This window comes from Rattus rattus, chromosome 3, assembly GCF_011064425.1.
Source record: "Rattus rattus isolate New Zealand chromosome 3, Rrattus_CSIRO_v1, whole genome shotgun sequence".
NCBI lineage: Eukaryota > Metazoa > Chordata > Mammalia > Rodentia > Muridae > Rattus > Rattus rattus.
The window spans coordinates 66,906,463-66,932,258 of NC_046156.1; the positions used below are offsets into that span (position 1 = coordinate 66,906,463).

The 25,796-nt window shown below is 37.8% G+C and overlaps 1 protein-coding gene across 1 annotated transcript in view; it reads right to left on the reverse strand.

Moving 5' to 3' along the window:
* Nucleotides 1–25,796, reverse strand: part of Lrba (LPS responsive beige-like anchor protein) — a 543,225-nt gene that overhangs the window by 114,325 nt on the left and 403,104 nt on the right. Inside the window, exon 47 of the mRNA XM_032898147.1 lies at nt 8,738–8,890. Within this exon, the coding sequence (XP_032754038.1) occupies nt 8,738–8,890 (153 nt within the window). The remainder of the gene's footprint in view (nt 1–8,737; nt 8,891–25,796) is intronic.

The window sequence follows — 25,796 nt, forward strand, 5'->3', positions numbered from 1 at the left end:
CTTTTCTGCTTCTTCCCTGCAGAGAACTTAACGTTCTCTCCATGACCCCCACGTCACTACAATGTTGTTTCACTTCATCTTCCTGATGTCAGTACATCAAGTTATGCCAAGAATTTAGTGACAGAACTGACTAAATAAAACCGCGCTGAGATGATATATGTCAGCCTGCTGCTCACAAAGCTCAGTAGAAGGCACAGTCAGCCCGAAGACCAGGAGGCACAGAAAGCAAACTCATGACAACAAGGTCTCAGCAACCCGCAGACAGTGGTCCATCCTGATGTAAGTACCAGGCATTACTCTGTACTGGACATAGAGGCTACAGGTTGACATGGCCGCTGAGATCCTTCAAATTTACAGCTATGTGTGGCACTGCAGACCTGTATATAATCCCTGCTATCCAGGAGGCAGACAAAAGAGTGATTTAAATCACTAGTTTGAGACTTGTCTGGAAACACAGCCAGACCCCATCTCAAGAGACTGAAAAAAGTTTTAAATAAAAAATTGGAAGAAAACAAGTATCTGTTTAATAGCAAAAAAGAGATTAGGAAACAGCCAAGACTGCAAATTAAAGAAAGTGATAGACATGAATCCTACCATAACAACAGCATAAAATGTAACTCAACACTTCTGTCAAAGGCTATTCTAGATAAATAATATGACCTGACAATTTGCTATCTATAAAACCCCACATTTTAAAATTAAGGCCTTTAAAGGATGCAAATTAAAATAGTAAAGTTTTATTTTACAGTCATTAAAGAACTAGAGTAGCCCTACTAACATCAGCCTATAACACAGAAAAACATGCTGAGGGACCAGGTGTGGCTGTGCACACATTTAATCCTAGCACTTAGGAGGTAGAGGAAGGCATATATTATGAATTCAAGATTAGCATGGTCTACATAATGAGTTCTAGGCCAGTCAGGAGTTAAGACCCTGTCTCATAATAAGTCAGTCAGTCAGTCAGTCAGTAACCAACCTAGGAACAAAGGTGAACCATTTTCACCAGAAATGCAACAGGATTATAAGTATTGTGACAAACTGACCTCCACTCCTCCCCACCCCCCACCAAGTTATCAGTTCTCTTAAACCCTGGAAATGTAAATGAAAAATTACTTTGCAAAGCCATTAAATCGAGTATTCTGGGATGAGAAGATGATCCTGGTAGCCCAAAGTATAAGAAAGAGTCCTAAACACAATTAACAATATATATGTATGTGAAGTATGGTGATGGTAGGCATTTACAAAGAGAAGGCGGTATGAACACAGAGAAAGATGTCTTTTAGAAAAAATCTGATCCTGATTTCAGACTTCTGGCCCCTAAAACAGTAACAAATAAATTTCACTGTTATAAATTACTAAATGCTTATAGTGGTTTATTCCAGTGGCCACAGAGAACTAATAACAAAAGAATCCAATACTATAAAAGGCAAAATTTGACAGACTAGGAGTCATCCAATACTTGTAGACTTCAGTATCTCACTAGGAAAAAGGACAAATTTAGATCAACTAGTAAAGATCTATAGAAGACACAGAGACAATAAACCAATTTGTCTAACAGACCATTACAGCATTCCTAAAAAGATAGCAGAATTTAATTTCTCAAGTAAAATCTCGTTTGTTAAATAAAACAAATTATGCTCTCCAACTGCAATGAAATTGAAAATGTAAATAAAAAAGAAAAATCTGAAAATTCAAAAATATTTGAAAATTAAGCGGCACACATGTCCACAGATGAGCAGAAGGAAGCTTACACAGACCATCAGGAAGTGTTCTGAGATGAGCAGCAGCTTCGAAACACAACATTCACATTTACAAAGGACTGCTGAGGCTCTACATGGAAGAATTCAGTGGCTATAAAAGTGGGAAGAACAAGGCTCCCTGCTGGGTTTTCACAGCAGAGTAAACTAAATTTAAAGGGGTGGGGGAGTAGTAGTAGTAGTAGTAGTAGTAGTAGTAGTAGTAGTAGTAATATAGTAGTAGTAATAGTAGTAAACACTAGAGTTAAAAACTCAACGGAAGAGAAAACAGAAACATTACAGAAAAATCACTAAATAAAAAGTAAGGCTTGAGAAGTTTAACAAATCACGAAGAATTGGCATACAAGGTTAAGAAAAAAAGATGTCACAAGTTACCAAAGAGCAGGACTCGGGTGTTATCATACCAACCTCAGAGATAGAACAGTGAGAAAATACTATGTTACAAAAATTGCTATGCCCATAAACAGACAACTTAAAGAGACACAGATTACTAAAATCAACTCATGAAAAATAGAAAATTTGAATAAATCTATGGTAACAAGAGATATTGATACTTAGAGTGTCAAAGTCTCACAAATGTAAGTTCACACGTGGAGCAGTTACAGTGATTTCCATCAAATATTTAAAGAAGGTATGTGAATTCTCACTAAGTGTGTCACTAAGTGGAGAAAAAAATGGTGCTCATGCTATATTCTCATTTTAATTTTTGTTTCTTGAAAAATCCTTTGCTCTTTTCAGGACCACAGAGTTCGTCTGCATTATCCTTTAAGTGTATAGGTTCAACCAGTATTTAAAGTTTTAGTACGCTTTTACTTTTGTTTGAAGCATATGATTAGTAAAGACAGTACAACTGCTGAAGATGATGTCATAGTGTGGACCCCGAATCTGAGGCTATGTTTAGGCGAGGGAAAGTCTCCATGCAGAGACACTCACAGAAAGAGGGTCACATGAGAACAAGCACGGAGAACACAGTCCTGTAAAAATCAGATATCAAAAGCTTCTGTTGCTGTTGCTTGCACTCAGTTCAGGCGGCCGGGTCCAGAAGCCCTGGTGAAACTAGTGAATAGCTATCTTGGCTGCATAAAGGCTCGGGTCCCTTTCTCCTCAACAGACCCTAACTACAGCTCTACAGACTGACTTTCAGGTGTTTCTAGGGTTTCTGGTCATCTTTTCTAGTCACTCTATTTCTCTTATGTTTCTCTAATTACTAGACTTTTATTTTTAAAAATAAATGGGTATCAACTCTCTTTCAGGTGTGTTCTTTCCCCAAAATTTGAGGCACAATGACTGATTGCTTTTCCGGATCATTTTGTCCTGGTCTGCCAAGATAAAAGCAGACCAGTCATGATGGTGCAAGCCCATAATCCTAGCACTGCAAGAGTCAGAGGCAGGAGGATTGTGACTAAGTAGTAATATCTCTTTTATTGTGTTCTCTCCCCTCCCCCCTTCTTCTCCCAAGCACATCTATGGACAGAGCTAGTACCTCAACACCAGTAACTACTCTCTCTTCCAAAACCCCAACTCTTTCGTTGCTTGGATTGGCTTTTCACCAAGATTGTAGACATATTTGGAAAGAATTAACCAAGTATTCTACGGGACACCTACTTTTAAAAATGGGTTCTATGTGTGTGCGTGCCACAGCAATCATGTAGAGATTACAGAACAACTTCTGAGCCGTCCTTTTCTCTCAGCATAGGTTCCAGGATTCCAGACCTCATCGGACTGTCAGGTTTGCATGGCAACTACTTTTGTCTGATGTGCCACTTATCAGCTCTAGAGTCCTACTTTGGTAAACTAAATATTTTATAGCAAATTATATAACAATGCCAATCTACCATGTACATCTCTTTTGCTTATTTTTGTATTGTCATTTTAAAAACTAAACCTTCCACAGCAATTATACAAGACTGAAAACAAATTATAGTAATTTAAATGATAATTTCCAATTTCATATACATATGCTCCTGTTTTGTAAGATGAAGGACATATAGTTGAGAATCATTATTACAAACTACGACCACCATGGCTGTTTATAGTATTGTCCATGTAAATATCAATGTGGTAAAGGAGAAGCCAACTAGAAAAGGAACAATATGAAAAACAACATGTAGGCTCCTGGCATTTCAGTTGTACAAAATAGAAAAAACACACTGTTTACAAGAGGCAGGGTTTTAAAATGCTACCTCCTTGCAGTTTCCATTAAGGACATGTGGTTCTCACTCTCAACAGCTGAGGCAAGCTTGAAACAGAACATGTCCGGTTCAAAGAGAGAAGTGCTCAAAGATTGATCTAATTTACATAGAAATATAAGATCTCTGCTGGTTTAAGTAAGTGGATTTAAATGATAGCAATAGATGGGGTAAGAAAAACCCTACGAGGATATAAAATCTATAATTTCTACTTTCTGTCAAAGAGAGCTATAAAAAATAATAACCTTTCCAATTTTCTTGTACATCCTTGGATGATATTGGAGACGTAGTAAAACATTTATTTTCTTTAACTTCTCAAACAATTGATTGCCATGTGACTGTAAGGAAGCAGCAGAGAAAACAAAAGCTACAGACATACACGAGTGTGATTCTGACTGGTATCCTGAAGACGCCGCATCAGCACCATGTAGTGTGTGCTGGCTCCTGCTACCTGGACGCACTAAACACACTAAGCTATCAAAGAAGTAACCTCCGAAAACTGGGATACCTTTGCATTATTGGTGCGGCCCAATAGTGCTGGCCCACAGACAGATTCTCAAACAAATACATGCTGAATGCACTGATTACTGCTACAAGAGTACAAATATAGTCTACATCCAGAAGCCAAACAAAAACAGTCCATGCTGAAAACTTTGAGGAGCGGTCGTTCTGTTAGTACTCTTAGTATGCGTGTTTTCTGTTTCTTATTCAAGCTAAAACTTGACAAGATGAGAGGGAGTATAATATAGGTCCCCTTCCAATAAACACTGAACACTCCAAACTCATACATTTTTATTCTATTGAAAATATAAAAGTCTGTTTTGCATTTATATTTCTAAGCAGTATTTGGAATAATTATTCTTCCCAGTATAGGTAAGATAGATTAATATCAGGAATGTAGCCGAAATTGCTATAATTTTACCTGGATTCCATATGTTTAGTACAAAGAGAACATAATTTGTCTAAAAGATTAAATTTAGGTGGCTTTTCCTCCTAAAATATGGAAAACATTGTCTTCTGTGCTGAGGACATCACTTAGCCAGATCTTCATTTCCTACACAAAGCACTGAGGAAACATGTTGGCTAAGATAGCAGTTACAGTCAGGCAATACAAGTAGGATATGTAATATTACTGGCTACCAACAAAATTGTATGATACTGCAAAATATCAATCCCCTGAGTAATTATTTGAGCAAACAAATACTTAAAGAAGAAATACGGGGTATCCTAAATTAACTATGCAGTTAATTAATTCTGTGATTCTCAGCTACCAACCAAGTGTTGTACAATCTTTTATTATCCACTGCCCTATAGATCATCTGTTCTTAGTGTTGGCTTGTTCCAGAAGAGAGACAGCTGCAACACTATATCCCTGTTCAACCTGAGGACCATCTGACTTTAATTGTAATACACAGCTTGATGTGGCTCTAGCTATGAGAAGCCAAAGTATCGTCTGTAATAATCTGGAAAAGCAGAAACCTGCCAACAGAGGGCTGGAAACAGGGACTCGTGCTGTCTGGCTGCCTGACGGGCTGCAGGAAATATGATTAATGAGTAAGGTATAATGATATCAGGAACCCGATTAGCACCACAAAAAGGTCACAGATCAAAGTAGTATGCATTTCATGAGCTAAAATCATTGCATAAAATCTGTGGATTTGCAGAGGTAAACCAAAAGAGGACAGGATAAACCTTATGTGATAACATGGTAACAGCCATATAAAACACAACTAGCAATTCAGTCATTGATAGAGAGTTAAAAGAAATTATGAAGTGCACCAACGCGCACTGCATTGCAGAGAGCTTTGTTCCCCACAGATGCACACCGATTATTTTAGAATGAGCAAGTTATTAAAGTTCATTCATAAAGGCACATGAATAAAACCAAATATTTTTGCAATTACAAATTATTGTGATAGATACTCATCTACACACTATGCTTACATTTGATTTGCAATGAAGTTTTATTTGGCTTTGTTTGGGAATATAACCTAATTTGGAACACTAAATGTAAAGATTTGTATCAAATTCATGAGAGTAGAAACTGCTGGGAAAATTGTTAAGTAAACTTTCTGAGTTATAGTAAATGCATAGGTAATAGAATGAAACATTATTTTCTATATTATTTTATCTTCACTTCTGAGTTTAAAGCATGGGCAGGCAAAATTAAAATCCCACTGAAAGATGATTTGCTAAGTTAGAAATGTACACATGTATTTTTCTTTATGTCTTTGGAAAATCTTTTCCATGGGCATAGACATAGCTCAGTTTGCAGAGTCTGGCAGGCTTGAAGACGCATGTTCATTGCGCTGTACTGTGGTGTACGCTTATAATCTGGACACTCAGAGGATAGAGACAGGAGGAACAAAGGTTCAAGGTCTTCCTGGGCTACATAGAAGCTGGGTCACGGACACATAAGACCCTGTCTCAAGGAAAAAAAAAAAAAGAAAAGCCTATTCCCCAAATAGACCTGAATGTTCACAGGGGAAAACTGCTGGGCAAAGAGCTATATCCCTTGCCTGAAACTTGCATATTTAAATAGTATTTCTGAAACCAGTTCTACAATGAAATAGTTAGAAAATGATTTGGGATGGGAGGTGGGTTTCGAGACAGGGTTTCTCTGTGTGTAGCCCTGGCTGTCCTGGAACTCACTCTGTAGACCAGGCTATTTTTGAACTCAGCAATCTGCCTGCCTCTGCCTTTCAAATGCTGGGACTGAAAGCATGTGCCACCACATGCATTTGAGTATCAACAAACCCTGTGAGAGAAATGTTAAACATTGCTGGTTGTAAGAGCAGTGTAAATTGCAACTGGTACCTTCTAGAATATCTTAAGTGTGTAATATTGATAATGGTGAACCTTGTGAAGGACACAGAAAAATTCAAAGCTCAAACACTGATGCACACTAATGTACCAGACTGCGCTCGCAACATATTCCAAGAAAAAACTCCATTCTCAGAAATCTCCTCAAACAAAACAAAAACAGATGTTCATGCTAAGTCATTTACACAAACACTCATAATAGCCAGAAACTGCAAAAAAAAAAAACCTGCCAATGTTCCTTAATTGCTAAAATAACTAATATATGGCATATCTATATAATAGCCAATAATAACCAACAAAGAAATCAATTATGGCTATATATAGCAACATGGATAGATCTCAAGAGCATCATACAAAGCCATAGAAGCCAGATACAAGATGACAACATATTGAACGATGCCACTAATTTAAATGTCTATAAAAGCACCTACAGAGATACAATGTGTGGCTGTCTGGGACAGGATTGGCATTGCAGACTGAACAGAGTGGCCCGAGAGAACTTTCTGAAGCTAAGGGGAGCACTCTGAAGCTGGATCACAGGGAGTTGGTACTGCACTAATTTACTGAAGCTCACTAAGGAGTATATGTTTAAAATGTTTATTTTTATATGCAAATCACGGCTCAATGAATCTATTCTAAAAGGACAAACATGAAGGTAAAGAGCAGTCATAGTACAAATGTACCTGTAATAATGTCTCTATGTCCCTGAGAAGAACAACCACAGGTACAGTCAGTCATACGTAGTGACTAGCATTTCCTCAGCTTCTTTTAGAGCTAAGCTTTGTCTTGTCCTGTCATACTAGTCAAGTGAGAATCTTAAAAATACTTGGGCTAGGGCTGGAGAGAAGGCTCAGGGGTTAAAAGCACTGGCTGCTCTTCCAGAGGTCCTGAGTTCAATTCCCAGCAACCACATAGTGGCTCACAACCATCTGTAATGGGATCTGATGCCCTCTTCTGGTGTGTCTGAAGACAGCTGCAGTGTACTCATATAAATAAAAATAAATAAATCTTTTAAAATGCTTGGGTCATAAGTAAAATGCTTTATGTATCACAAATACTACTACAGTAACTAATTACTAACTTGCCTAGGATCCCACAACTGACAGTGTGATTGACTCATGACTGGGCAGTCTGCTTGAACTCGGAAGTCTATCTATCCACTGTATAGTATATTTATTATGTATAAATGTGACATGTCAGTAGTAGTGGGATTATAATCAGATTCTGGAAGATAAAGTTAAAATATAATTACTGGTATAAAAATAAACAATGCTACCTGGAAAACCTAAATGTATTTTTTTGTTTAATCATAAAATAAAAACACCAGATAATTAAAATTATATTTGAATTTTTAAAGATCTACTTATTTTATGAGTATGTATATATTCACCTGGCACATCTTTATAGTCCAAAATTGTATTGTTAATATGGAAAATGGCAAAAACAACACTCTTAAATATCGAGAATACTCCTTCATTCCAAACTTTTGTAAAACTTCAAAATAAAATACAACTGTACATTATATAATAGGACAATAATATAGTGTTTTTAAGCACAGTAAGTACTATGCTTTTAAGTTTTTATACTCAAAATATTGTATAAAGTGTTCTTTCAAACTATTGTACATGACATAACTTGAATGTGTTGTTTATTACTAATCTTCTAGGCTGGAACACAAAATGATCCTTCCTTGTCAAGAGAGGCTCATGCTTAAAAATGCAAATGATTCCAGGCTCTCTAACATTGATTAGTTATAATGTTAAATTGTCAAGAACATATTAAAACAACTTAAATTTCGCATGAAACAGACCACTCTACTTTTAATGCAGTATAATTTTAAGAGGTATATGGCCGTTAGTGAAGTACTGTGTTAGGTTCAGCAGCTCCTATCAGCTACAGCACTGTACAGAAAGACAAGGGTTAATGTTTTACATCAACACATGACAGAGCAGATGATTACTATCTTACCAATCTGTTTATGCGAACAAATTCTTCCGAGGTTTTGGCCCAAGGAGGAAGTTCAACATCAGACACCACTGTCCCATCATCCATCACTCCAAGGTTATAATTATTGAAGTTGACAAACATCTCAGGGAGATAATAAAATTCAGGAATCAATTCCTATATAAAAATGAGAGAAACGTTATATCAGAAAATATAGGATATAGACTAGATATATGTAACATGGTCTGATTATTTCCTATTACACAGAATCACAACAACAACAAAAAAAAAGTAGGGAATTTTTTTCTCTTTGTTCTGTCTTGAACTTTCTGTTAAGAAAGAAGATCATAACCAGAAAAACATACAAGATAGATTTAAAAAAGTGAATTATTTAGAATTTGTAGCAGAAAACCATCTTTATACAATATGAGTTAAAATGTCTACTTTGGTCTCTTTATCAACAAGAAATAGTTATTTGCATTTTAGATATAGATAAACAGTAAATTTCACATTAAAACATAAAAAGTTTTTTTTTTTTTTTTTTAACTCTTTTTTTTTTTTTTTTTTTTTTTTTTTTTCCCGGAGCTGGGGACCGAACCCAGGGCCTTGCGCTTGCTAGGCAAGCGCTCTACCACTGAGCTAAATCCCCAACCCCAACATAAAAGTTTTTAAGAAACCACTTCTAATAAAATATCAAAATCATCAGTCTAGAAAACAACCTGCATAAGAAACAGATTAAATTAAATATAATGGCTGCAATACTAATATTTAAACAGGGGAAAATGTAGTCTTTGTCGTCTTAAGGCACATATGTAACTTTTTCAGAGGCCCTGTAGAACAGACTTGAAATCCAGTCTTGACATGGATCAGTGCCTCAGTAGTCTTTCAGAAACCCCCTCAGGGCCAGCTATCACAGGTCTGAATTTCCAAACAGTAGTAAAATAGAGAGGTCATCAGATTTTGGACAGGGTCAGTATGAAATTGCCACAGAAGAGAGAAAAGATCCAGCAAGAATTAAGCTATTATCACTCTCATAGTGCACATGGAATGCTGTTTGACTTTGAATTGCACATCTTTTGTTTACAATCACGATAATTAACTAATCAGGGTAGAATGAGCTTGTCCTTCAAATGCCCCACAACTGCATGATCATTAGACTTGAAAGACTTTTAAAGTGGACATTTATTTTTCAAAGAAGAACTTTGTTAAAAGTTTAAATTTAAATTAGATAGCTCTCACACACAAAAATGTTAAGAACACCATCTCTAAGCCATGTCTGTAATCCTAATCTCTAATTGCAAAATAAAGAATGGCAAATGTATATTTTTTTACTGTAGAAAAGAGTAATAATAAATTTGTATAAGCTAACATTTATGGTGTGTTAGATTAGACCTAGATTTCTAATAAACTTTACCATACTTCATCTTCATAACAAGTTTATAAGGTGAGCTAGTGGCTTGATCTTATAAATGATTAAATAAAAGTAAGGCGGGTGTGGTGGCGTGTGCCTGTGACTCTAGCACTCAGAAAGTTGAAGGAAGAAAGACAAGTTACCAGGAGGGAAAGGCTATTTTGGATCACAGAGTTAGCTGGAAGCCAGTCTAGTCTATACAGTAGAACCCTGTCTTTAAAAAACAACAACTGCATAAGATGGCTGATCAGTGAAAGTTCTCATTGTATAAGCCCGAAGACCTGAGTTTGACCTCCCATCGACCCAAGGTGGAAAGAAAGGACTCCCAAAAGCTGTCCTCCAGGTGGGCACCATGGAACACCCCCCCCCAACACACACCCTTACATACATGCACACACGCACAAACCAAACAGACTTACTGACAGAGTGAACAGAAGCTAGAGATGGGTATATGATTTTTCCAAAGATTAATGAAAACACGTTTCTTAAAATCTATGATCAGCTTTATTTAGCCTGGAGGGAAGGAGAAGGGATGGCAGGGTGGGGCAGCAGAAGATATATGAGGTTTAAGAGAAGATATAAAATGGAGCTCTGGACTTAGTGGGCAGAGTGAAGACAGTTGGATTTTACTTCTTACCCAGGCAAGTATCCTTTGGAGGGGATACCCTTCCCACTGAGCCTAGTGGCTCAATATAGGTTTTGTTGTTTTTGTTGTTTTGAGAAGCTAACACCAGACAATGATGATCTGGCATCTGAAGGGTTTCCTAAAAGAAACATGGTATAAGGGGCAAAGATGCCTGCCTCCAAAGACCACACATCTTAGTCTAAGAATAAGACTAAGGAGCTGAGTGGATGGGAAGCAGAAAGGCTAATGTTCTAGACACTCATCCAAACCTAGATTCTCATTCAGGCCTTAAAAAATGGATGACCTTGTCCTACCATTTTAATAATTATGGATGGATTTTCTACCACCTTCATATGAATCAAGGTCAGATTTAAACTTGGGTGTGTTTTGTGCATTTGAGTTGGCCGTAACGGTTGTATGCTTATTTTAATAATGAGTTATTTATATATTAACTGATAGTGCATTTCTGGAACACAAAATGGTAGGAAGAATTCAGTATAGGCAGAAATAGAAATAGCGTGCAAACACACCTTTTAGTTTAGGAATAAAACAAAGTGAATTCCTTTGGTTTTACTTTTTCTGACTTTTTTGGGACAAGGATTCACACTTTAGTCCAGGCATCCTGGAGTTTACTATGCAGCCCAGGTTATGCCTGAACTTAAAGCTTTCCTTAGGACTGCATGACTTCACCTCTCAATGTTCACAGCACTGTTAAGTTCTTTTTGGATCAAACCTTGGGTAGATAAAAAGGGTGATACAATATATAATTTCAAAAATAATTACTTAGTTCTTAATCTTTACAGACAATTGTGTTAAACTTTGAACAGAGAAGAAGTATTTTCTGTCCATATAAAACACAGATCAAAGTGAGAGATCTGTGAAAAGTACAAGAAGAGAATCATTTATTACGGTAAAACTGGCTGTAGAAACAGCATTCAGAAGTCAAAAGAGAAAAAATGAAGCCTCAAAGTTAGGGTGCTCACAGAGCGCTGAGGTCAAAGAATACACTGTAGCACTTTCCCAGTCTGTTTATAATTACCTGTTTGCATTTTTCCTCTGAAACCGAGATACTGAGAAAAGGTATAACCTAAGTATTTTGTTCTTGGTTACATACTCCAGCGCATACACAGTGCACAACACACTGGGCATTGAGTAAAAATCTGTTAAATTAATTACTGAAGAGAAATGGTACTGAGGATTAGGGGAATGCCTTAGTAGGCAAAGTGCTTGCTGTGCAGACATGAGGACCTGAGCGGGGAGCCCCAGGTCCCCGGTTAAAGGCTGATGCTGTAGGGTATGATTCGAATCCCAGTGTCCCCACAAGAGAGAGATGTGGGTGGAGACAGAAGAATCCCTAAGAGCTTGTGGGCCAGGGTGTCTGGCAATAGTCGGTAGTAAACGACCAGAAGCCCCATTCAAACAATGTAGATGGGAGTGTCACACCAGAGGTTATCATTCTGGTCCTCACATGGCTGCTGTGGCATCCCTGCACCTACACTCGTACACATGAGCACACAGACAAATACTGAGCAAAAAGTGACATTTAAATAAAAAAAAATAGCAGAGGGAAAGACAAGGGCATTCCTGATAAGGAAGGTATCTTAAGATATGTATATGTCATTCATTCTTAATGATCAATGAGAAAACATTCAATTGGCTTAGAGTTGAAAATAAAGAGAAATGAAAAAGTACAATGTGAAAAAAATTCTAAATACCCAGGCCTAATGAAATAGCTATCTCTTTTCCATGAAAACCCAGAAAAGAGGACATTTTGGAACAACACAAACTGAAATAGAACATGCCTATCTATAAAATTAACACTGAAGAGCTATCATGAAGATATGATATGTTATGAAGGACATAATCATATAAGCACAATTAAATTACTAAGAAGGGAATGTAGGGAGTTGAAACATACTGTAATCTCTAGTAAACACCATAAGTTGATGAAAGTTGAATCCGCTCTTAAGATGAAACAAACATGAACTTAATCAAGACACCGATATAAACCCAAGAAACATGCATCTGCAGAGCCAGTGCATTATCATGGACAATGACAGAATTCAGGCATCTAGCAGAGTTCCCTTTTGAAAACAGCATTTCTCTAAGAATCGCGCTGTGATATAATACTAAATATTCCCAGTCAAGATTATTTTCCTTGACAGATGAAATTTAGTAACAGAGTCAAAGACTATGTCTTTCTGATACTTTAAATGCACACTTACAAAGTGAAGTATGTTTCATATCCATCTGAACAGAATACTCAGCTCTGGATAAAAACCACATGTTAGCGCTACTTTAAAACATCAGTGGGACATGACAAGCAAACAACACTGACAAAAGACACATAGATTCGCAAGTCACATTTTCCTCCAGCTTGACGACAATAATTTTAATTTCTATTAGTTAATTAGGCAGATAGGTTTAGAGGCAGGTGACATGGTCAAACTTTATCATCTCCTAAAATAAAAATGAGATAGGTTCAAACAGAGGTTATGTCACAATTTGGGATAAGCTCACTGCTTTGATCACAAATTCTGAGGCTTTCATGGCATAATGACAAGGATTGGTTGTGACTACACATATGCTTTAGTTTTCTTCATGAAGGTACAATCCCCACTGATAGGAACGGCCTGTGCAGCCAGGCTGTGTGACTCTCCCTTCATTAGCCACCAATTCTCCCCACTGAACTAAAACCATCGCTCCCCTCCGTCTCGACAAGCACATCAAATGCCAACGCACTAATCTAAAGGAATGAGACAATGAAAAAGAGCCAATGTGCTGCTTCAGAATACAAGTTTATATTGACTTTCCTTTCTTTCAAATACGAAACCTTGACGATTAAGGTATAGCACTATAGTTAGGGAACAGGGCACTGAAGGTGAAGAGGTAGGAAAGTAAAATTTAACTCTTTGTCATTACACAAAATGATATGTTTATAATGATATAAAGAAAACCTAAAGTTTTCTTTAGAAAAGAAGCTGATGAATAGGACATGGAACAATGTTTATACTCGGATACATATTGCTTTACAAGTTTATTTTGTTAGCCCACAAGTCAAAGCTTTTGAATATTTGACTAAAGTGTATTACATTATATTTATAACAACTTAAATGGAAGGTTTCATATTGACACTTAATTTTTTATTTAGTAGATAAAACATGACCTTTATGTATTTCATGCATTGCTTTCTTTAGTAAAAACCGTAACTTTTAAGGTTGAAGTAAAAAATGATCTCTAACATTTGTAGATGAACTTAATAAGTACTGTAAAAGCCTAAGATTTCAAATAGATTACAACAAAAATATCATGAAAATAGGCAATAGATAATCTATTTCAATCTGATCTAGTGGAAGGGATAATTGGGTTTGAGTCTTGTCTACTTAATTTATCATCACATGCTCTTAAATAATTTAATTTCTGTGACCCATTTGTCATCTCTAAAACTCGGGTTTCATATAAAGTTCCTATAATACAGAATTCTATGTATAAATATTATCATTAATAGGACCCTTGATTTTAAAAATTCCCAGGTTTCCACCAAAAATTTAAATCTAAGAGGTCATTTGATGAACTGTGCCTATTGAGAAAAGCCTTCAGTGTAATTCTAAGAACACAACAAAATTCACTTGTAAAAAAAAAAAGTATACTCACAAAACTATCTGGGAATTAATAGCTTTTACTGAATCATCACATTAAGAAATTAATTTTTTTATTAACAATAACTTAACGTGTCATGTAGAGCTTAACATAAATAACCCCAACAGCTTATAGTTCACTCTTGGTTTCAATGCATTTCCCACTTCCATATTTGGACTACAATTTCCATTAGGTCTTTTGTTCTAGATTTCAATATTGAGGTAAGTTGTAATTTAGGAAGAGATAGTGGACATGAGTAACATAAATGACAGCAAGTTATAACTGCTATTAAAGAAAATGCAGAGGCTGGGGAGGCAGCCCCACAGGCATGGGCATCCAAGCTTGATTCTTGGAACCAGCAGCGATGGTGGAGGGTAAGCTGAAGGACTCATGCTTTACAGATCTCACAGGACAAAAATAAAGGTACTGTAAAACTATTTTACAATCTTCTCATTTGTACATATCATGTACACATATACATATGGCTGAGACTTTCAAACTTAGGGTTAAAATTAATTCATATAAAATTACTGTGCTTATTTATTTTAAAATATTTTTAGGAATCTCCTGGGATTTAATTGGATTAACTATTAACTATGTGTGTAGAATATGGCTTACCATTCTGCTAATTTCATAATATAAATTTTATATTAATCATTAACAATACATAACTAAGTATTTTAAAATGGAATATAGAAGAGCACAATATAGACTGATGAGACACCCACCTGTAAGTCTAGAACAAGTACAGAATCTGTACTGATCATAAAACTTATTAAAATTTCACAATCTACCATTTTTCTATAACTGTTAGCATATGAAATTTAATTGCAAGTTCTGTTACAGACAAGACTCTCAGTCCCCCAAATAAGGTATCAGCCCACCCCAAGTGCAGCATACCTCTGGCTAGAAGCCTTTACTCTACTGCTCTCACACTCTCTTTCACAGGCTCTTTTAATTATTCCTAGAGAACCTGACTTGACTGTCTTCTTGAACCCACAACCGACAAAGTAACAAATCCCAGAAAATGACTTGTATTCCATCCTTTGACTCCGTCCTCTTACTTACCAGCCCTTTCCTTGTAATCAGCTCCAGGAGCCCACAAACACTTGCCCTCATCCACAACTCCCATCCTCTTTTTATATCTACTTTGCACACTTCTGCAAAGAGATATTTCTTTCATATGAAATTTTGCATCATATTTTCACTCAAAAATATCTGTAGAAATCATGACCGTACTGGAAACCTTGCTGGCTTCCAAGAGCTGTGAAGACATGGAGTTTAAAAAAGAATCTACTATCAGTACTTTGTAGACCAGCATTCACTTCTTACTACCTTCTAGATCTTAGTCTTATATCCACAGATACATGTAGCTGCTGCCCCTTAGCAATGAAGCGTCTTTCACAGAAACCGGAGGCTTCACTAATAACGACACTGTATAACATGCAGACGTCAACAGACCATGGGGAGACCAGCACCAGCAGACACATCCATGTCACAGCTCTTGCGCCTTTGGCTCAGGGGACGTCACACAAGAACAGGTGGTGAGAGTGTGAGAGCTATAATACCAGGAGTGTGCTGTGAAATAGCTCCTTCTAGAAATGGCTGCATAAACAAGACCAAAACAACGGCAATGTCCATGGTCATACTGACATGGAAAGGAGAGACTCTCGCAGGGTTCCACCCCTAGACCAAGAAGTGCATGCAGTAACAACTGCTGGGAGAGGAGAATTAGGCTCTCCCAAGGACGAACCCCCTTAGTGCTCGTCTCACACAGAGTGGTCAGCTTTGAAAGCATATACACACAAACTACATAAACAGACACAGCAGGATACAAACATACATACACAAACACATATATATACACAGTATACATATATAGTGTATATATGTATATACTACACACATAATGCATCTTTGTATATACATATATTTGCATATACACATATGTATGTAATAATAATAATCAAACAAGAGAAAGCTATTACTCAAGAGTGGAGAAGGGTCCTGGGAGAATTTCAAGAGAGGATCGCTAAGAGGGGCGAGAGGGAGGAAAAGGAAATGGGAAAGTGATGTAATTTTATTTTAATTGAGATACATTAAAAAGAATTATAAAAAAAATAAGATTAAAATTAAATAAATGTGGCTTCCAGGTTGCTGGGTAGTTTTCTGAACCTCCTTTGCTCCAAAGGGGCTACCTGGTTCTTGAAGCCCTTCTTTGCTCAAATAAACATTGTTCAATGTTAAAAAAAAATCTCAAAATTATCATCTTGAGTCATAGCAGGAGATGGCACACTATAGCTTCTCGACCAAATATGATCCAACATGTTTGATAATATTTTGCTGAAGCAGCCATGTGTGACCACATCTTATCTACATTTGCTTTTGGTAGAACTCTGTAGTCCTGACAGAAGTCACCTGGATGGTAAATTCAAAAATGCTTCGTCTTTTTCCCTGCACATCTTGTAGCCAGGGCAGATTTTGGGTAGAAGATTGTGTCTGTGTGCGTGTGCGTGTGTGTGTGCGTGCGTGTGTGTGTGTGTGTGTGTGTGTGTGTGTGTGTGTGTGTGTGTGTAGGGGGGTTGTATTCCGTTTCTTCCATTGAAAATCCTGCCTGGATATAGGAGGCAGACACTTCAGACTCCATATCCCCTGCTTTTAGGAGTCTCAGCTAGGGTCACTCCCATATCATAGCAGGATCCTTCTCCACCCCAGAGCTCTGGCTTGTCCCAGAGACGCTCCACCAATCATTTCCCTTCTCTCTTCCACCCCTCTCACCCCCAATCCTAGTTCCTCTTCCCACCTTCATTCCCCTCCATACTAGCTCCCTTACCTAGTTCCTTTTCTCTATTTCTGATGCCTGTTTTATTTTTTGGGTCTATGGATGTAGCATGGTAATCTTGTACTTTATGGTTAACATCCACTTATAAGTGAGTATATACCATGTGTTTTTTTCTGGGTCTGGATTACCTCACTCAGGATGATATTTTCTAGCTCCATCTCCTTGCCTGCAACTTTCAGGGTATTTTTGTGTTTTAACAGCTAAACAATATTCCATTATGCAGCTGTACCACATTTTCTTTATCCAATCTTCAGTTAAGGGACATCTGGATTCTTTCCGATTTTAGGCTATTACAACTAAAGCTGCTGTGAACATGTTTTGCCTTGTAGATGGTAGAACATCTTTTGTGTCTTGGGGTAGAACTATTACCAATTTTCTGAGAAACTGCCAGATTGATTTCCAAAGTGGTTGTACAAGTTTGCCGTCCCACCAGCAATGTAGGAAGCGTTCCTCTTTCTCTATGTCATCACCAGCATGTGCTGTCACTTGAGTTTGTGATCTCTGTCATTCTGATGGGTGTAAGGTGGGATCTCCCAGTCATTTTGATTTGCATCTCTCTGATGACAAAAGTCACTGAACATTTCTTTAAGTGCTTCTTAGCCATTAGAGATTCTTCCTTTGAGAATTCTCTGTTTAGTTCTTTATCCCACTTTTAGTTGGGTTATTTTGGTTGTTGGTGTCTAATTTCTTGAGTTATTTATACATTGTGTTTATTATCTCTGTCAGATATATGGTTGGTAAAGATCTTTTCCCATTTTGAGGGCTGCCATTTTGTCCTATTGATGGTGCCCTTTGCCTTACAAAAGCTTTTCAGTTTCATGAGGTCCCACTTATTAATTGTTGATCTTCGTGCCTGAGCTGTTCAGGAAGTTGTTTCTTGTACCAATGCGTTCAAGGCTATTCTCCACGTTCTTGTCTATTACATTTAGTGTATCCGGTTTTATGTTGAGGTCTTTGATACACTTGGATTTGAGTTTTGTGCAGGGTAATAGATATGGATCTATTTGAATTCTTCTACATACAGGCATTCAGCTAGGCCAGCACAATTTGTTGAAGACACTCTCTTTTTTTCCCATTGTATGGTTTTTTTGTTTGTTTGTTTGTTTTGTTTTTGTTTTTGTTTTTGTTTTTTGTTTTTTTGCTTTTTTTGTATGGGGCTCACAGAGACTGAACCATCAGCCACAGACCGTGTATGGACTGAACCTAGGCTACCTACACATATTTAGCAACTGTTCAGCTTGGTCTTCATGTGGATCCCTTAACAACAGGAGCAGGGGATGTCTCTAACTCAGACTCTGTTGCCTGCATTTGGATCCCTTTCTCCTAGCTGGGCTGCCCTGTCTAGTCTCAGTGTGAGAAGATGTACTTATGTGACTTGATATGTGAGGGTAGGTTGGTGCCTGGCAGGGAGGAGGCTCTCCTTAAGGGGTGTGGAATGGGAATGGGAGGAGAGGGCAGAGGCTAAAATTGAGATGTAAAGTGAATAAATTAAGTAATGAAAAAATGTTCACTGTCTGACTTTTCATTAAAAAAAATTCTGACTCAACAATAAAAGGACTTCAGGGGGAATCACTATCCCTGAACTCAAGCAGTATTACAGAGCAATAGTGATAAAAACTGCATGGTATTGGTACAGAGACAGACAGATAGACCAATGGAACAGAATTGAAGACCCAGAAATGAATCCACACACCTATGGTCACTTGATTTTTGACAAAGGAGCCAAATCCATCCAATGGAAAAAAGATAGCATTTTCAGCAAATGGTGCTGGTTCAACTGGAGGTCAACATGTAGAAGAATGCAGATCGATCCATGCTTATCACCCTGTACAAAGCTTAAGTCCAAGTGGATCAAAGACCTCCACATCAAACCAGACACACTCAAACTAATAGAAGAAAAAGTAGGGAAGCATCTGGAACACATGGGCACTGCAAAAAATTTCCTGAACAAAACACCAATGGCTTATGCTCTAAGATCAAGAATCGACAAATGGGATCTCATAAAACTGCAAAGCTTCTGTAAGGCAAAGGACACTGTGGTTAGGACAAAATGGCAACCAACAGATTGGGAAAAGATCTTTACCAATCCTACAACAGATAGAGGCCTTATATCCAAAATATACAAAGAACTCAAAAAAAGTTAGACCGCAGGGAGACAAATAACCCTATTAAAAAATGGGGTTCAGAGCTAAACAAAGAATTCACAGCTGAGGAATGCCGAATGGCTGAGAAACACCTAAAGAAATGTTCAACATCTTTAGTCATCAGGGAAATGCAAATCAAAACAACCCTGAGATTTCACCTCACACCAGTGAGAATGGCTAAGATCAAAAACTCAGGTGACAGCAAATGCTGGCGAGGATGCGGAGAAAGAGAACACTCCTCCATTGTTGGTGGGGTTGCAGACTGCTACAACCATTCTGGAAATCAGTCTGGAGGTTCCTCAGAAAATTGGACATTGAACTGCCTGAGGATCCAGCTATACCTCTCTTGGGCATATACCCAAAAAGATGCCCCAACATATAAAAAAACATGTGCTCCACTATGTTAATCGCAGCCTTATTTATAATAGCAAGAAGCTGGAAAGAAACAGATGCCATTAAACAGAGGAATGGATACAGAAAATGTGGTACATCTACACAATGGAATATTACTAAGCTATAAAAAACAACGACTTTAGTGAAATTAGTAGGCAAATGGTTGGAACTGGAAAATATCATCCTGAGTGAGCTAACCCAATCACAGAAAGACATACATGGTATGCACTCATTGATAAGTGGCTATTAGCCCAAATGCTTGAATTACCCTAGATGCCTAGAACAAATGAAACTCAAGACGGATGATCAAAATGTGAATGCTTCACTCCTTCTTTAAAGGGGAACAAGAATACCCTTGGCAGGGAAGAGAGAGGGCAAAGATTAAAACAGAGACTGAAGGGACACCCATTCAGAGCCTGCCCCACATGTGGCCCATATATATACAGCCACCCAATTAGACAAGATGGATGAAGCAAAGAAGTGCAGAAGTGTAGATCGCTCCTGAGAGACACAGCCAGAATACAGCAAATACAGAGGCGAATGCCAGCAGCAAACCAATGAACTGAGAATAGGACCCCCGTTGAAGGAATCAGAGAAAGAACTGGAAGAGCTTGAAGAGGCTCGAGACCCCATATGTACAACAATGCCAAGCAACCAGAGCTTCCAGGGACTAAGCCACTACCTAAAGACTATATACATGGACTGACCCTGGACTCTGACCTCATAGGTAGCAATGAATATCCTAGTAAGAGCACCAGTGGAAGGGGAAGCCCTGGGTCCTGCTAAGACTGAACCCCAGTGAACTAGACTTTTTGGGGGAGGGCGGCAATGGGGGGGGGTGGGGGGAACACCCATAAGGAAGGGGGAGGGTTAGGGGATGTTTGCCTGAAACCGGAAAGGGAATAACACTCGAAATGTATATAAGAAATATTCAAGTTAATAAAAAAAAATTCTGAATATGTCTGTATAATTAAGCCAAATAATCTTTGAACTGCAACAGAAGGTCTTTCCACTTAAACTGCTTATCAGAATCTCCTTTCCAGTGTTTCCTAAATTCATGAACTCTCCCCTGACATTCTACTTTACATATTTCCTTCAAGTTCATTTCATTTTCCTCATCCAAAATAATCCTCTTTTATCAAATCATGAATTATTTTTTACACTAATTCATTCATGGGTATATTTGTGCACATATGTGTGTTAAGCATGTATGAATGGTAACTGTGTGCCATGGAACATATGTGAAAGTCTGAGCAGAACTTCGAGAAGTTGCTTCTCTCCTTCTATCACATGAATTCCAGGAACTGAACAATGGTCATCAGGCTTGGTGGCAAGCACCTTGACCTGCTGATCAATCTCACTGGCTCCAAATCATTAACTTAATAAATATTTGATTGAATGACTAATATGTTCCAGGCACTACTCTGAGCTCTAGGGATAAGCAATGAACGAAACAGCTCCACAAATTCATCCTTTCATGGAGCTAATGTTCCAGTGTGATGAAACATAACAAACATACCAATACATACACGACATGGATGTCAGCTGGTGAGCGGCAGCAAGAAAAATGAGACCAGGAAGGAAGGAAGAGGAAAAGGAGTGAGGAATGCATTTGAAACCAGGGAAAGCTTTACCAAAAAGATGGTGTTTGAGCAAAGACCTGGGAGAGTAAGGAATGAGTACAGAGGATATTGCAAGGAATATCGCAAGTGAAAGAAAAAACGCAAGTCACCAGGAAGAAGACAACCCAGAGCCCTATGGAGAGCAGCAAGACTCTGGTTGGCTAAGAACAGAGTGGATGGGGGAGAAACAAAAGGTATGAGGGAAGACACAAGAGGATTGGCAGGGGCAGGGTGGAGTCTTACAGAGAAAGGCTTCCTTATACTCCCAAATGGGAAGCTACCTGCTAGCATGGAACAATTTTGAGAGGAGTAGGTTTAAAGGAATGAAGGGCAGGAATTTAATTGTGAACATATTAAAATTATGATCTATTTTATGTATTGTAAAGGGATTGTTGAGGAGGGAGTCAGAAGAAGAAATGCACAGGCTAGAGACATACATTTGGGAGGTCTGTTACGTCCCTTGAATCTTTAAGATACAGCTCATGACTTCAGCGTATGAAGTCACTCCAGACACTCCTCCAGTCACTCCTTCAGTTCACTTGTTATAACATAACTCACACGATCTTACTAATATTTAATAGTTCATGTAAGTCTGCTTCATATCTGATGGGTTGTATGTCACCTATGGTAAATAGTCAATAGACTAATAACTGAACATGAATTTTAATTTAATTCTCGACACAAGTTTTCATTTGAAGACAGGGAGTTAAACATTGGGACCAAGTTGCTTTGTCTTCTGTATTCTCTACATTTTTGCCCAGTACCTCTCTTTTCCCCCTCCCCACCTCACAATAACAACCCCTCTCTGTTGACACTAATCCACACTTCTGTGATATGTTACTCAGTTTGTCTCAGATGTCTCTTACTTAACTACTTTAGAAATGTGTGTACTGCATTGCCTCTTCCCTATAGTGTAATAAAAATATCAACATTGATCACATATTACGTTCATGTCACTCCTGTTCTTCAAACCAAGCACTGGCGACTCTCACAGTACAGTGCTCCTGGGATGCAGTCACCTGTCCTCAGCAAAGCATCAGGCTCCCCATCCCCCTTCCTTCTGGTTAGGTGGTGCTTTATCAATGACTCAAAAATTGCTCCTTAAACTCATTTGCTAGAACCTGTTTTGTTAGTAAATACTTCTCTAAAACAAAAGCTCATTGAAGGCAAGATCAGTGTTACATGTGATATTTCATTACAACCAGAGCTCAAGAGTAGATAAACTCAACTTAAAAATTACTTCAAAAAAGTGACTGCTGTATCAGGATTCTTCCATATATTTTACACCCAGTTTATTTTTGCGTAGGTTATAGTTTAATAAAACTAATTATATTAAATTCCAATTTCTGAGAAAACATGCTCCCCCAATACTTCCATTTTAGATCTATCTGCTAATACCTCCATTGCAAAGTAATAAACCAAAGTGACAGCTCTGACTCTTGTCAGTCATTTCTATAGAATACATGTTAGGATTTAAACAGGAGTAAGAGGGACTACACTTAGCCACTAGACTGACCACACTGACAGGAAGGGCTTCAGAAAGGAGAGGGCTGCTTCAGAGGTGGGAAGTCAATGGCAACAACAGTTTAGTAAGAACATAGATGTCTGCCTGGTACTTAGATATGATTGGCTATGAAATTTTAAGAATGTTATTTTTTCCACAAAATAACATGGCTCATAATAATTCAAGATTAAAGTTTAAGGCAGGGCCAGGCTTAGCTTGTAACAACAGCCAGAAGGACCACTATCAAACCAAAATCTAATAAATACAGTAAGTACCCCTGAATCTCAGTTCCTGAATTTAAATGAATTTTAAAACAAAACCATAGAATTACTAATATTTTGTGGTACTGGGGAATCCAGGACCATAAAAAGCATTCAGCAAGAGGTCTACCACTATGGAAGATAGTCCCTCAGACCTATACTGGGTATTTACAGCACAATGGTGCTTCCCCAACCCAACTTTAACACTTTCTATTTCAGTCCTCAATATTACACATTGCTGCTGCAGTGGACCAGATCACACTTAGTTCAGATATAAATCAGGAACATTGTTATACAAAGACAGCTTAGACATTCTGTTCTCCATAAGCAGAAAACTACCCTTTTTGTATGATTATAATTCAATGTTCTGCTCAGGACAGTGGCCAAATACAGTGGTTCTTGAACATTTTAAACATGGTTAGTATGAACAGACGTACTAGAAATGTAAATCTGTTATATATCTTGAAGCCTCAGGATAAAAAATAAAAGAGTCAATTTAACAATTTTTATTGATTACAATGTTGCGATGTTTTGACTTTTAGGGTAAGTAATATTACTGAAATCATTTTTATGTTGTTCTTTTGACTTTGAAACTAGACTATAGTACACTTAGTATTAATATATATGGCTTACACTATATTTCTATCAGAAAGTGCTACCAGAAGTCACCTTAGAGAACTAACTATTTCCTTAAGTAGAATAAAAGGTATCATTGAAGGGTTAGGTATGAAATGGACTCATAAAGGATGCACAGAAATGTAGATCTCCAAACTATTAAAAGTGGTGAATCATGCTGAAACCAAAGGCCTGCTTTAACCAGACCCCATGAGATCATTCTGCCTACAGGAATCCCAAGTCAGACTTTTACCATTATTTCAGAGGAACAACAAATTTTTAAGTGAAGTTATTCTCTGAGCATCCGTAGAAAGCAAACAACAGGGATTCTAGTGTATTAGCATTCCCTCTAATAGAAAAGAAACCAGAACTAGAACTGTCTTTTATTTTACTTTTGAAAAATAACTGTTTGCCCATTTCCCACACTGTAGGGAATTTATGCTGTACTGATTAGGCAAAGTAGACCTTGTAACCCACTCCAAGTGATTCCTTCCACACCACCATCATGTTTTACTGCCTTGTTCCTTGTGTTATTGTCTTTATTATTTCTAGAACATCCCCCCCAATACAGAACAACACTATCATTAATGATCCAAAACTCCAATGTTCTTTAACAGTATTCACATTACTATTGTACTTTCCATGTGTTCTTAGGTACTTCTTTTGGGCTTATCATTATAATCTTAAATGTACTTTCTAAACTAACACTTTAAGAAAAAAGAAAAAAGAGTCATGATTAAATCCTTCCTCGCTGTTAGAAGGGTCCATTTTCAGAAGCACACTAAATGGCCTATGTAACTGTAAATTAATGCTTGTCTGAGTATGCAGAAGTCATTAAGTTGTAGGGTCCATTTAACTGGTTATCAATATAGAAAATGGAGTGATTTATCAATGGCACACCACACAGTGGATATTCGGGATGGGAGAAGGTACAGAGATAGAATATATATACTAGTAAGATGTCAGCTTCACCAAAGTCAGACCTAAAAACTTTTCACAAAATGACATCTGAGAAGGTAGAAATAGAAAAATACAAGAGGATTTTTGTTTCTTTGGTTTTTTTTTTTGTTTGTTTTATTTTTATTTATTTATTTTTTTAAACTTAGGTAGAAATCACCCTAAGCAGGCTCCTGGCCTTTCTTTCTGGTTGGCCATGGTGCTATTTCATTACAGTCCCAGCTGTAGGGTAAGGAAGGAGAGCCAGAGCCCGGGAAGCCCGCCTGGACAGCACAGTAAGCCCTCAGGGCAGAAGAAGAGCAGAGAAAAGCCAACCCACCAGGTTTCTCACCATACCGTCTATAGATGCCTTAAATGATTCTGTTAGGAAACCAGAGGTTACTCTATTTGTTAACTACCATGCCCAGAACTGCAAGTTTAGTAAATTGCTAATAGTCTTTACGATGTCGTTTAGAGCGCCCATTATTATTCCAAACTCTTTACTGAAGAAAAAACATAAGAAGAATAAGAAAGGAGAGAGCAGATGACCATTGGTTCTTTTGTTTGTTTCTTTTAGTTGCTTTGTTGGGTTTTCCTTTCCTGGTTTAATTTTTAAAGTATAGGATATCTGAAAGAAAGTAAAAATTCAATCAGATACACACTAAATAATGACTTTTGAGCCCACACCCACCCACTATTAGGACAGCAATAACTAGACTGGGTGTGTTGGTGTGTGGTTGTTGTTGGTAAGGCCTCTGGGACAGAGTCTTAGACCTAGAAACACTGCCCACCTGCAGTTCCTCAATGCAAACACCTGACCTGGACTCAGAGGATATCCACTCTCCTTCCTGTATGCCTCTTCAGTCATTCCAGTGTCCCTGCTAATCCTGTAGCAGATGGCTCACAGGGACCTCTCCTCCCTCCCCACTCCTCCACCCCCTGTGTGTCTGCTGCCTGTACCTAGAAACACTTGCTACTCTGTATTCCCAGTGGTCACAGCTGTCAGGCAGGTGAGTCACTCCTTCCTTCCAGTCTTCCTTTCTGATGTCTTCATTCTCTCTCTCGCTCAGTCCCACTTGCTTATAGGAGCCC